Source organism: Eubalaena glacialis, chromosome 2, assembly GCF_028564815.1.
Source record: "Eubalaena glacialis isolate mEubGla1 chromosome 2, mEubGla1.1.hap2.+ XY, whole genome shotgun sequence".
In the NCBI taxonomy this organism is placed as follows: Eukaryota; Metazoa; Chordata; class Mammalia; order Artiodactyla; family Balaenidae; genus Eubalaena; species Eubalaena glacialis.
In genome coordinates, this window is record NC_083717.1 from 119,600,315 (window position 1) to 119,613,764 (window position 13,450).

At 41.3% G+C, this 13,450-nt stretch overlaps 2 gene segments (V, D, J or C); both read left to right on the plus strand.

Moving 5' to 3' along the window:
* Nucleotides 1–13,450, plus strand: part of LOC133084268 (T cell receptor alpha chain MC.7.G5-like) — a 610,392-nt gene that overhangs the window by 22,146 nt on the left and 574,796 nt on the right.
* Nucleotides 4,673–5,323, plus strand: LOC133085766 (T cell receptor alpha variable 12-2-like). The segment is given in 2 exon segments: nt 4,673–4,751; nt 4,965–5,323. Coding segments are annotated over 2 exon segments (411 nt in total).

The following is a 13,450-nucleotide window of genomic DNA, read 5'->3' on the forward strand; positions in this document are numbered from 1 at the left end:
CCAGGCAATGTGTTACCCACAGTTTTGATATTCAACATGCGGACCAGCAATATTAGAACTTGTGCAGAATCCCAGGCTCTATTCCAGACTCCCTGAGTTTGAATCTTCATTTTAACAACTCCCCAGGTGATTCAATCACTTTGAAGTTTGAGAAGCACTAATCTAACTGGTAGCAAGAGTGATTTTTCTAAGTGTAAATCAAAGGTTGTTGCTACTTGCCTAAATGCTGCAGTGGATTTCTAATGCTCCTAGAGTAAAATACAAACTCTTGGCTGTGATATACAAGGTTCTGCATCATTTGAATCTCACCTGACCCTTCAATCTCAGCTCTCAACCTTCTTTCCCTGACTCTGTGCAGCCACAACACTGATCTCCTTTCAATTTTCTAAACTTGTCGTGTCCTGTCCCACACTGGGACATATTCTTTCATGCATCCGCAATTTTCTTCCCCCTAATCTTGGTGAGCCTGACTCATTTTATCCTTCAGGTCTCAGCTCTGATATCACTACTCTAGAGAAACGTATCTGACTTCTGCTGATCTTCCTGACTAATGCAGCCATCCGTAAAACTCTTCTTAATTCTATCAAAACACCCTTTATGGTAGTAACCATAATGTGCAGTTATATTGTTGACACTTACATGTCAATGTGTTCACTGCTTATAACTCCAATTAGAGTAGAAGTTCTGTGAGGTCAGTGATGTTGTTTGTTTTGCTCATGGCTTTACCTTTAGTGCCTAGAATAGTGACTGGCCCATAGTAGTCAGTTGAGAAATAGCTACTGAATAAATGTTGCTTGGTCCTTCTCTGTTTTTCTCCCTTTTTCCTTCTTGTCATTCCCACCCTTGTAACTCTTACCTCTGTGTATGTTCTCCTTGCTTGATATGTGGTACAATTCAGTTCTCTCTGGCCCTTACCTGCAGACACAGATTCTGACCTTCTTTGGCTCAGTGGGCTCTGTTAAATAATTAGATCCACTCAGGGTCTCAGCCTGACCTCAGTCAACTGACCTCACTTTGTCAGGTGTAATCTCAATGAACCGGGTCAACTTGAAGGCTCGTTACCCCACAGTGAAATATCTAAGAGAAAAAATAAGACATGTCCAAAAGACTTTGGAAAATATAAAAGGAACTTCAAGTCAAATAATTATGAGCACATGTCAAAGTCTGATTTCAAATTTCTGTGAAAGAAAGTCTCCTTTGGGAACATATTCAAATAATTAGCCTTCGTGGAAACGTTTTATAGGAGACTAGATTTTTTAAAAATAAATTTTATTTATTTATTTATGGCTGCGTTGGGTCTTCACTGCTGCGCGCGGGCTTTCTCTAGTCGTGGTGAGCGGGGGCTACTCTTCATTGCGGTGCGTGGGTTTCTCACTGCTGTGGCTTCTCTTGTTGCAGAGCACGGTCTCTAGGCGCGCGGTCTTTGGTACTTGTAACAGGTGGGCTCAGTAGTTGTGGCTCACAGGCTCTAGAGCGCAGGCTCAGTAGTCGTGGCTCGTGGGCTTAGTTGCTCCGTGGCATGTGGGATCTTCCCGGACCAGGGCTCCAAACCGTGTCCCCTACATTGGTAGGCAAATTCTTAACAGCTGCGCCACCAGGGAAGTCCCCGATCCAGTTTTGAATGCATTGTTGAGCTTAATTAGAATCATCATTACTTCACTTTGGTTAAGCTACATCAGCAGTGTCATTCATGAGGCATAATTCAGGATGCTCAGACATTAGAAGCATATATGTTTGTACCAGTCATACTGAAACAAGGTTGTGCTGATTTATAGGTTTGTACACATACAGGGATGGGAATCCATGTTGAGCAGCTTCCACTGATGGTGTCAAGCACAGCAGAATAGTTCAGGACAAGCCGTATACATATGAGTTTTTCTGTTTTCACAGACCATATGGTTGTTCTGATAGGCTGCAGTGCTGGGTCTAGCATACAAAGATGGCATTAATCTCCCTCCCTGCCACAAACACAAACCTTCCAGTGTCTAAGTTTCTCCCTTCCTTGGTACCAGGGCTGTTGCTCTTTTTCCACCACCACAAAACTGGTGTGATCATTCTAGCCACTATAACTTTGTCATTTTTTCTAATCATTTCCTAATCACACTCAAAACTTTTGTATAGGAGGATAAAGAACAAGAAGGACAAGGGCATTTCCATGCCATTTACAGAGACCAATTATATTCACCACCTTGGGCCTGCTGGGCCACTGTAAGGAATTCTTAGAGCAGTGTACTCACATAAATGGTAGTTATCTTCATGATCTAAGACGACATTTATCCAGTGGTCCGTCATGATCATGGATAATCATTTATCCATGATCTAGGAGCAGCCATTTATTCTAGATGGCTACACAAGAAGGAAATTTTAATGCCATTTTCACTGGGCTACTACCAGTAAGGTGTATTAACCAAGCTGGTCAAAGGTTTGCCCTTCAGGGAAAGAAAGAAGCATTATGCTTTCCACTTCTGGCAAGTTGGAGTAGGTGTATTTTTTTCTACTCAACCTGTTAAGTACAGCTAAAACCCTGGACCACATGTAAAAACAAAATGTAACAATCTGGAGAGAAGAAGCTAGGCTAGGTAGGAACTTGGGGCCTGAGGAATGATAGAGCAGTGAGTTCCCTGAGTTTTCTTTTGCCTCATATAACCCAAGTGAGTCTTGGAGAAGCCAGAAACCTGGAAATGCCAACAGGTGCAGACAAAAAAGTCCATGAAAAGTCTTCTCTCTAGCCAAAGGACCAGGAAGAGGACAGCCTAGAAAGATATAAAACTTTAAGACATTAATCAGCACACTCTGGCCAAACACCACAGAAAGGTCTGCAGCAACCAAGCAAATATTTAAGGAAAAGGTAACCGAAACCTGGTAGGGAAGCTTTGTGGTATTTTAATGTAACGCTTGCTTCATCTTCCCATCACTGGATCCATGACAGTTTTTAGATGGCCGCCTGCGTTCCCAGTGTGGGTTCCTGGTGGTGGAGGGAGCAGAGCCCTTTCTCATCAAAGAATAAAACTTGATTGTTTTGACCTGTTGGGGGGCTCATGAAGGACTAAGGCAAAGGGCTTGCCTATATTTCCCATAACTCAGAACTCTCTCAGGGCAGAGAAGTTGTTACACAGAGAACATTTTCTAAGAAAAAATTCACTAGAGGGATTCAATAGTAGATTTGAATGGGCAGGAGAAGGAACTTGAAGATAGATAGGTCAATTGAAATTATCCAGTCAGAGAGCAGAAAGAAACAAGAGTGAAGAAAAATGAACAGAGCCTAAGAGACCTGTGGGACATTGTCAAATTTACTGACATAAGTATAGTAGGATTCCAGGATGAGGAGAAAGTGAGAAACGGCTGTGTGATTTCTGTCCAAGGCAATGTTCTCATAGAGAAAAGGATTTCATTATTAGCATCTTCTCCCTCATCCTACTTCCTACACAGTTGTCGGTGGGAATGGGAAGGACATGACCAGTCCATCTTTGATGGATACTGTTTACCTGGCTGTCAAGCAGAAACGGACCTGCTGCATTGCCGGTCTCTAGCCACCAGCTTCTAAAAGGACATGAGGCAGGTGGTGAAACAAGAAGGAACAGTAGATGTCTGTGCTTCTTTCTCTGTTAGACCCAATTACGCTTCTTGCACAGATCGTCCTCTGATAAATCTAGTTTTCTGGTTAAGGTAGGATGGAAAGACAGAGAGAGGGATACCAGACCCATAACTTTGGAGATTAATTCCTAGATGCCAGTGCTGTGTACAAGAAGAGGAAATAAGAAGAATTAGACACATGAACAGGTGCATCGGGCTTTATTTACACTCTAGGCACCGAAGGCAGGTCCATCTACTACTTCCAGCACAAGTAAGCACTGTTTCCACACAGATGTGCCATTGGTGCCAAATGGAATGAAGGAGCCTGATCTCTTCTAGTCTTGACCTTGTTAAAAATATGCCCAGGTTGTGAGATGGAAACATGTTTTATCAGTCAGATTTTAGGCCATTGTGTCTTCAAAGGATTCTTTTGAGTTAGAATAGATTTCTTTACAAATTGGAGGTGGAGAAATGAGAAAGGAGGTGTCTGGCCTGATGTGGAGAACAGCTACACAATATTAAATTCTCCTTGAATCACAAGAGCCTCACCCAGACTTCTATCAGATCATAGAATACTTCAGGACTGGTTTTTTAGTGTGAGGGATTGGTCACTTGATATAACTGCTTTTGCTCACACAAGCATCGCCATATGATGTAAAACACATCCACATCCACGTCAGGCTCTCCCCACACACATTGACTAGGACCATATGATTCTCAAATTTTTAATTTAACTAAAGTGGCAGATTTTTACTTTCATCAGTTCACATAATAAGGGTCTATGTTTTGAATATTTCTTTGATCACTGTCTTGAGTCCACAAGATGGCAGTGTCTTCTCAGAGACTCTGAGGAATGCTCTCATGTATTCCTCCGTGTGTGTGTGTGTGTGTGTGTGTGTGTGTGAGAGAGAGAGAGAGAGAGAGACAGAGAGAGGGAGAGAGAGAGAGGTATATGAGAGGAGGAGCTCTGTGGTGTAGCAGGGGTGGTGAAAAGAATCTCTTGTTTTCATTGGTAGAACAGATTCTTTTTATGATTTCTAAGGCAGAAGAATTAGAAATGTTTGAGTTCGACTCATTTTTTTTAGGGTTTAAAATTTGAATCCTCAGTGAACCAGGGGAGGAAAGAATGATGAAATCCTCAAGAGTTTTACTGGTGATCCTCTGGCTTCAGTTAACGTGTGAGTTTGGGACATTTCTATGGGAACCTAAAGTAAAGTATTTGGAGTCATTCTCTATTGTAGGCCCATGGATAGAAACACGAATGTTATTTCCCTTAAATAAGGGAAGGTAGAGGCGGGAGGCCTGTGAAAAGATAACTTACAATCTGCAGAGGAAGCATCCATTACCCAGCCAATCTTCTTCGACTGACCATTCGTTGTGTCTTTGCACAGGGATGAGGAGCCAACAGAAGGGAGTGGAGCAGAGCCCTGCATCTCTGCATGTTCCAGAGGGAGCCATCGCCTCTCTCAACTGCACTTATACTGACAGCGCTTCTGATTACTTCTCATGGTACAGACAGTACCCCAGCAAAGGCCCTGAGCTGCTCCTGTACGGATACATGAATAATGACAAAGAGGAAGGAAGATATACAGCCCAGGTCAATAAAGCCAACCAGTACGTCTCCCTGCTCATCAGAGACTCCCAGCCCAGCGACTCAGCCACCTACCTCTGTGCAGTGAGCACACAGTGCTCCCCAGGCACCTGCAGTCGGCACCCAAACCTGATGGGGCCCCAGCAATGCCTGATGTAGAGCTTAGGCTGCAGGGCACAGCAATTCTGTTTGCTTTCTAGATGAAAATGAGAATTAAGAGTTAACAGAGGGAAACATTTTTACAATTCTGAAAACAATTGACCCTGAAGGGAAATTAAAGACACAATTTGGTCTGAATGACTGTTTGAACTATTTTCCAGTCTTCCCTTTGTACTCTAGTTTTATAGCACAAATTTACTCAATGGGGTGGGTATTATGATGCTCTTATATATGACAACAGTATTTTAATATGATAACTGAGATATCCCCTCACTGTCTTAGTCCCCCTTGCTCTTTCCCCATGTAGTTATTCAAGGTGTTTGATATTCATTACTCTAAACAAGTATGGAAAAACAGAAATGCCAAAGAAAGGAGTCTTAAGCAACTACTTTAAAAAAGTTGTAAGTCATGAGTTATTTTCGTTACAGATCCCCCACCCCATCTCCACCCTCAACTGCTACCCCACTGGTGGATTAGATAAGGATACATTTGATGAGTGGATGGAAGGACTAGAGCCAGAAGGTGAGAACTGGTTGAAACAAAAAGCCTAGACAGTTGCAGGGGCTCAGGTCAGACAAGGCTTATGTTACCATTTTTGAGTAAGGCTGAGTAGAACTCAAAGTTCCTGGCTTGAGGCTTGTGGGAGAGTGCATTGGTTCCTATGTACTTGAGTATGGCTGGAGATGGTAGAATTAGCTACAGCCATAGAATGTCCCATACCCGCAGCAGGGCATGGGAGCACAGAATGACTTCAGATTTCCTGAGAAGGATCTCTGAGTAGCATCTGGAATAAAAAATTCTAGACACCAAGGAGCTTTGTTATGGGGATTAAAGACCTACATGGATCAACTGTCAAAGACCATATGGTACTGAGGATGTTCTAGAAAATGTTGGTGAGGGGAGTTGAGAACACCAGCAAGGATTTGAATATTCCCCCTCTCCTGACTCACTTGCACTGTGGAATTGTCCTATAACTTACGCCCAAGTCCAGGAAAAATGTTTGTGGCCTGATGGAAATTCAGCCTTATAATAAATCTAAAGTTGAATTAGAGGGAAAAAAATTAAAAGTCACACTGACTTTAAAGCTGAAGCTGCGGTCTGTTAGACATGACATTGTTTATGTAGTCCAAAAAGTGGGACAACTTGGGAATGAGGAATTAAGGTCTTTATTCGGTTTTGTTCACATAGTCCCTGACTAAAATGATGAAATCCAATCAGAATTTGCCTCAAATTCTCAGCCTGCAGACTTATGACTTATAGATATTTTCAAATCGTGGAAAAAACATTTGAAAGGCAGTGAGAAACGGCATGAAATCGTGCTGGAAGCAAGATGGTCAAATTCTCATCCCGCTTCTCTTGTGTGCCTTCTGGTGCCACTGGAAAGAACCTAGTTTCTGGTGCTGGTTTGAATATCTTTTGTCACTAATGAGCCATTTGATTTTAGGCTATACTATTATACGTATTTCAGGACTGGTTTAGGATTAAAGGAGGTAGCATATTGTCTTGAGTTCCTTAAAAGCAAAGCCTAAATTGGGGTTTCCTGTATCCATAATTTTTTGAGAAAAGCAAGTTAAGATGGAAGGGAAAAGGCTAGGTATGGATGTGGCTCAGGTGGACACTTGATCCAGCCTGACCTCATGGGGATCTCTGGAGCATGAAAAGCATGAAAAGCACCACAGAATTGATCCCTCCCACCGTGAATCAAGGGGGCCAGACAGCTGACCTCTGTACCCCAGAATAAAGCAGTCGTTTGAGCAGGGGTATACCCTACTGGAGAATGGTGACCTTTATTGGCATAGATCAGTTTTCTGGGGAAGAGGGCAAGTGTGAGCCAAGTGTAGCCAACACTTGCAACAGCTGGGGACCGGGTACACTGGCCTGGAAAAGGGGATCTAGGCTGGGCATCAACAATGTCTACAACTAACATGGAACTCTCTTATCACATGGTTTGCATTCAGATAAACTTTATAATTATTGTATTTAAAATGTTAATTTCTTTCTACATTTAATGAGGTATAAAAAGCTGGTCTTACAAATCGGGAAGAATTGAAATAATGTAGGGTAAACCACTTAAGAGAAAAAAATCTAAATAAATATGAAAATTATTATTCAAATCCAAGACTCAAGATTTTCTGAGAGTAGTGACCAAGACACCAGCATATTATTCTCTTAGTTCCTTTGGTCATTCTCAAAATACTACATTCCCATACTAGACCATAGAGCATGACATTCCACCATAACTTTGGTCCAGGTATAAGCGACTCTGATGATTCACAGTTGAAGACTCTGGGCTTCCAGGAATGGAAAGAGATACCATATCTCTACTTATAAATGACTAGTGTTACTTTGTTCTTGGTTTATATTTAAGAATGAAGGGCTGGGTAGCATGATGGACTCCATATTTCATTGTGTCCATGTTCTCCACAAGGTTTCTTCCTGAATGGGATGCTTGACCAGTAGTCTGGGCATGTGGACTTACCATGTTACATGGCAGGCTTCTTTTTAGGATGACTGAGCAGAGAACTGGTTATTAACTTGTTCCTTCCCCTCCTCCTGCACCTAATATCAGTTTGAAGGTGGCTTAACTCTGTCAACTACTCACAGGAAATATGAGCATTCCAGGTGTTTTACTTCAACTTTAGTGAACATCAAATGCCCACGTACAGGCTGGCCTACTATGCTTCTCATGTATAAGCACAGCAGCAGGATGGAGGGTACAGAGGGAGACTAGTATAGCTATTCCACATATTGACCTTCAATTTGTCCCCATGTTCTGTCCCTCCTGCCCTACATCATACCTATTCTCTTTCTCACTCCAGAATCTGTACAGGTTCCTGAGGAGTAAGTTTCCTTCACTTGCATTTCCAATAAAATCTTCTCTTAGTTCATTCTAGGCTGTGTTTTCTCCCTCTCTGTCTCACCCATCAGTATGCTCACATCTACTTTCTATCTTAAGGGAACTGTTGATATTTTTCACCTTTTTATTATTTTCACATTATGGATTTAGCATTATCCTGTTTATACTTGTATGTTTTCTCTCAGTAGGAATTTTTATAAGAAGGGAGGCGAGTACATATGTTTGGTCAGATATTTTGAATCATTTAAAGTTTCAAACTGACCATATGATTCGGTCTTACATGTGAAAGAAAATCTATCGACAGGGTCAAAAAGTGAAGAGAAGCACAAGGGAGAACTGATTTCAAGCTGGTACAAGTCAATGGAGTATTCAGAAAGGAGGAAGTTGTTCTCACCTTGTGAAAAGCACCCCAGCTGGCCAGATTCTCATTTCACCGGAGAATTCTCTTCTTAGTTATTTCAATTTGAGGTTTCAGTGGTCTCTGTGCTAAAATAAGTTGGGTAGGGAAGTCTTTTCCCTTCAGAGTTTCATCTTACTATTAGACCACAGAGGGAATGTCCCTTGACTGACAGATCTTGACTCCTACCTGCATGGGATGCTGCTTGCTTCGCTACTTTGAGTGTCACTGTCAATCTACTCTCTTCAATTATTTGAAAGGACTCTAATGTCCTTCTTGTTTGTTTTCTTTATCTTATAGACATTATGCACAGAAAAATACCAATACCTTGCTTCTTGTATAATTTAATGTAAATTGTAAGAAGAATCCACACAAGCTTTATGGAGCAGGGTTCGGATATATGATGATTATCCTGAGCTACAGTGTCAATAACTCGATTCATACACAACAGCTCATTTAGCAGGGTTTTGCACTGCCAGGAGAGAAAAGAATCTTTCTAGGTTTTCCTTGAGGAGGAACGTTTTTAGTTATTCAATTTTTCTAACTTGTACATGGTAGATGCTCAAGGATTTTATATAAGTAGAAAGGAAAGAGAAAAATCTAGGAGATAAAGAGTAGGTGTCGGTCTCTCTCCACATTACCTCTTCAGAGATCAGGAGGCTGTGTGAGTGTGTGCTCTGGGGCATGGATCTACTTTCTGGTTAGCTGAGGAGCCTCTCAGTTTCCTGTGACAGCAGACATGTGAATATGCACTCAGATAAACAAGTTGTTTGACCTGGTAGTGTCTGAGGGCTCTCAGACTCCAACCTGAGTCCTCATGAGCCTGGTGAATGGAAAAATGGAGAAGTCCTTGGGAGTTTCATGCCTGGTTCTCTTTTGGTAGCTGTGCTGAGTTGGCGGGCTTTGAAGATAGGAATAAAAAGAGCAGATCCTACTAATCTGTATAAATCTGAAAGTTATAGAAGGGTGGTTAGAGTTACCAGGCTCACCTGGGTGGATTGCGGAAAGGAAGTTCTTTCAAAAAAGAATCAGCCATGAATAAATCTCCTTTGTCTGTGGTTCTCTCTTTCAACAGACGTGAGCAGCCCATATACATTGGACCAGAGTCCTTCATTCCTGTGTACCTAGGGGAGAACACATGCTGTTCTCAGTTGTACTTCTCAAAAGAAAACAGTTTTCAACTTCCGTTGGTTCAGGCAGAAGCCTGGGAAAGGACTTGTACCTTTGACTTTAATTCAATCAAGCCAGAAAGAGCAGGCAGACTAGAATTTTAAAGAACTGCTTGGAAAAGAGAAGTTTTACAGTGTTTTGCATCTCTCAGCCTCCCACCCTGGAGCTTCAGCCACCTACTTTTGTGCTTTGCGGCAGTGCTCTCCTAGCGCCTGCAGCCTGTCCCACAGCTGGCAGCTGGGCCTCTTGACGGGGTTCTAGCCTTAAGGGTGGGGTGAAGGTGCTTTCTTTATCTACAGAGGGAATTTTCTTAAAATCTCTGTCTCCAAACAGAAATTAAGGATAATATACCACTCCTTTATGTGATGAATCCGAATTTATATTGAATTAAATTTCCTTTTGTTACTATTGAATGTTCGTTCCTCAGTGCAGACTGTGCTCATCTTGGGCCTGTTAGCCCGGATTCCTTCCACTGTCTAGCCTTCAGGTCAGAGGGCAGAGCCCTGTGTGCCCAGGCTCCGAGTCCAGGAAGCAAGTTTTCGCCATGTTGTACCCTCACCAGTAGTGTCTTGCTCATTGGTTCACGGTCTTCATGATATTTGCTGTATCTGTGTACCACTTATACCACTAGTTACTAATTTAATATTAAGTTGGTTTTTATATTAAACAGACTTTAAAAATGACTACGCAAAAAAGTTATCCTTGTTTTAATGCATACTGTGTGTGAAACCATATATTTGATGTCTATTACAAATTAAAATAACACCACATAGGTAACAATTAAAATTTTCATCTATGTACTGCCTACCATGACTTCCTGCATCAATCACACTTTAAGAATTACTGATTCAGCCCATGCCCTTCATTTAATAGGCGAAAAGAATTTGGATGAGCAGGATTTGAATGGCCTACTTAAAGCATGACTTAGAGCAAACTGGAAGCTGGGAGCAGAACCCAGACACTCTGACCTCTCGTCAATTGCTTCTTCCAATAAAGATGCAAAATAGGACCCAGAGTTGGAAGGAAAGAGTCTTGTATTTTAAATTTAAGTTAAATTAAAATTTTATTACTTAATTATACATATTAATTTTAAATAAAGTAGAAGATATAAACATGCTTAAAAATAGAACATTCCCATAACTTCATGACCTAAAAATTATAACTATTACTAGTTTTCAAATGTTTTAGCTCACATATTATACAGCTAAATTTTCCATGAATGGGGATTATAATGTACTTATAATGTATTTATTAACATATTTGTTTTTCTCAACATGTATTGTAGGTGTTGTCATGATAAGAAACATATTTTAAGGGCATAACTTTTACTGATTGCCTAGTTTCCATTATTTAGATGTACTTCTAGAAATGAATCACTTTTTAGTATTTTTTCCAATTATCCAGTATTATAGAAAAGTTTTTTTTTTTAATTTATTTATTTATTTTTGGCTGTGTTGGGTCTTCGTTTCTGTGTGAGGGCTTTCTCTAGTTGCGGCAAGGAGGGAACACTCTTTATCGCGGTGCACGGGCCACTCACTGTCGCGGCCTCTCCCGTTGCGGAGCACAGGCTCCAGACGCGCAGGCTCAGTGGTTGTGGCTCACGGGCTTAGTTGCTCCGCGGCATGTGGGATCTTCCCAGACCAGGGCTCGAACCGGTGTTCCCTGCATTGGCAGGCAGATTCTTAACCACTGCGCCACCAGGGAAGCCCCGATAGACAATATTTTTATGAACATCATTAAAGCTGTAGTTTCTATGGAAGGGAAATTGCTTGGTTAAGGGAAAACACATGACACTGACTGTCTGGTTTCCATGAAGAAATTTTTCACCAAGCCATGGCTTCAACAGCAACATATGAGGCTGCTGATTTTCCAATACTATACCAAGTATGGATATGATTATTTTAAATTAGTTTCCATTTTACTAAATGAAAATTTTCGCAGTGTTTTAATTTTCTTTTATTTTAACCTTAAGGTTTTTGTCATTACACATTTTGTCATTAAAAATATAAATAAAATAAGATCAGGAAACACAGCATAAGAACTCATATCCTTTCATAAAATAAGATAATATTAAACAAAGTTTGAAAAACACTGTTCTGATCCATGTTACCTTCTAGGTGGTCTCTTTTCTCTCCAGGCAATGTGTTACCCACACTTTTGATATTCAACATGTGGACCAGCAATATTGGAACTTGTGCAGAATCCCAGGCTCTATTCCAGACTCCCTGAGTTTGAATCTTCATTTTAACAAATCCCCAGGTGATTCAATCACTTTGAAGTTTGAGAAGCACTAATTTAACTGGTAGCAAGAGTGATTTTTGTAAGTGTAAATCAAAAGTTGTTGCTACTTGCCTAAATGCTGCAGTGGATTTCTAATGCTCCTAGAGTAAAATACAAACTCTTGGCTGTGATATACAAGGTTCTGCATCATTTAAATCTCACCTGACCCTTCAATCTCAGCTCTCAACTCTCTTTCCCTCACTCTGTGCAGCCACAACACTGATCTCCTTTCAATTTTCTAAACTTGTCGTGTCCTGTCCCACACTGGGACTTATTCTTTCATGCATCCGCAATTTTCTTCCCCCTAATCTTGGTGAGCCTGACTCATTTTCATCCTTCAGGTCTCAGCTCTGATATCACTACTGTAGAGAAACGTATCTGACTTCTGCTGATCTTCCTGACTAATGCAGCCATCCGTAAACCTCTTCTTAATTCTATCACAACACCCTGGTCATTTCCTTTATGGTAGTAACCATAATGTGCAGTTATATTGTTGACACTTACATGTCAATGTGTTCATTGCTTATAACTCCAATTAGAGTAGAAGTTCTGTGAGGTCAGTGATGTTGTTTGTTTTGCTCATGGCTTTACCTTTAGTGCCTAGAATAGTGACTGGCCCATAGTAGTCAGTTGAGAAATAGCTACTGAATAAATGTTGCTTGGCCCTTCTCTGTTTTTTTACCTTTTTCCTTCTTGTCTTTCCCACCCTTGTAACTCTTACCTCTGTGTATGTTCTCCTTGCTTGGTATGTGGTACAATTCAGTTCTCTCTGGCCCTTACCTGCAGACTCAGATTCTGGCCTTCTTTGGCTCAGTGGGCTCTGTTAAATAATTAGATCCACTCAGGGACTCAGCCTGTCCTCAATCAACAAACCTCACTTTGTCGGGTGTAATCTCAATGAACCGGGTCAACTTGAAGGCTAGTAAACCCACAGTGAAATATCTAAGAGAAACAATAAGACATGTCCAAAAGACTTTGGAAAATATAAAAGGAACTTCAAGTCAAATAATTATGAGCACATGTCAAAGTTTGATTTCAAATTACTGTGAAAGAAAGTCTCCTTAGGGTACATATTCAAATAATTGGCCTTAGTAGAAACGTTTTACAGGAGACTAGAGTTTTTAAAAATAAATTTTATTTATTTACTTATTTATGGCTGCATTGGGTCTTCACTGCTGCGCGCGGGCTTTCTCTAGTTGCAGTGAGCGAGGGCTACTCTTCGTTGCGGTGCGCGGGCTTCTTATTGCGGTGGCTTCTCTTGTTGCAGAGCATGGGCTCTAGGCACGCGGGCTTTGGTAGTTGCAGCAGGCGGGCTCAGTAGTTGTGGCTCACAGGCTCTAGAGCGCAGGCTCAGTAGTCGTGGCTCGTGGGCATAGTTGCTCCGTGGCATGTGAGATCTTCCCGGACCAGGGCTTGAAACTGT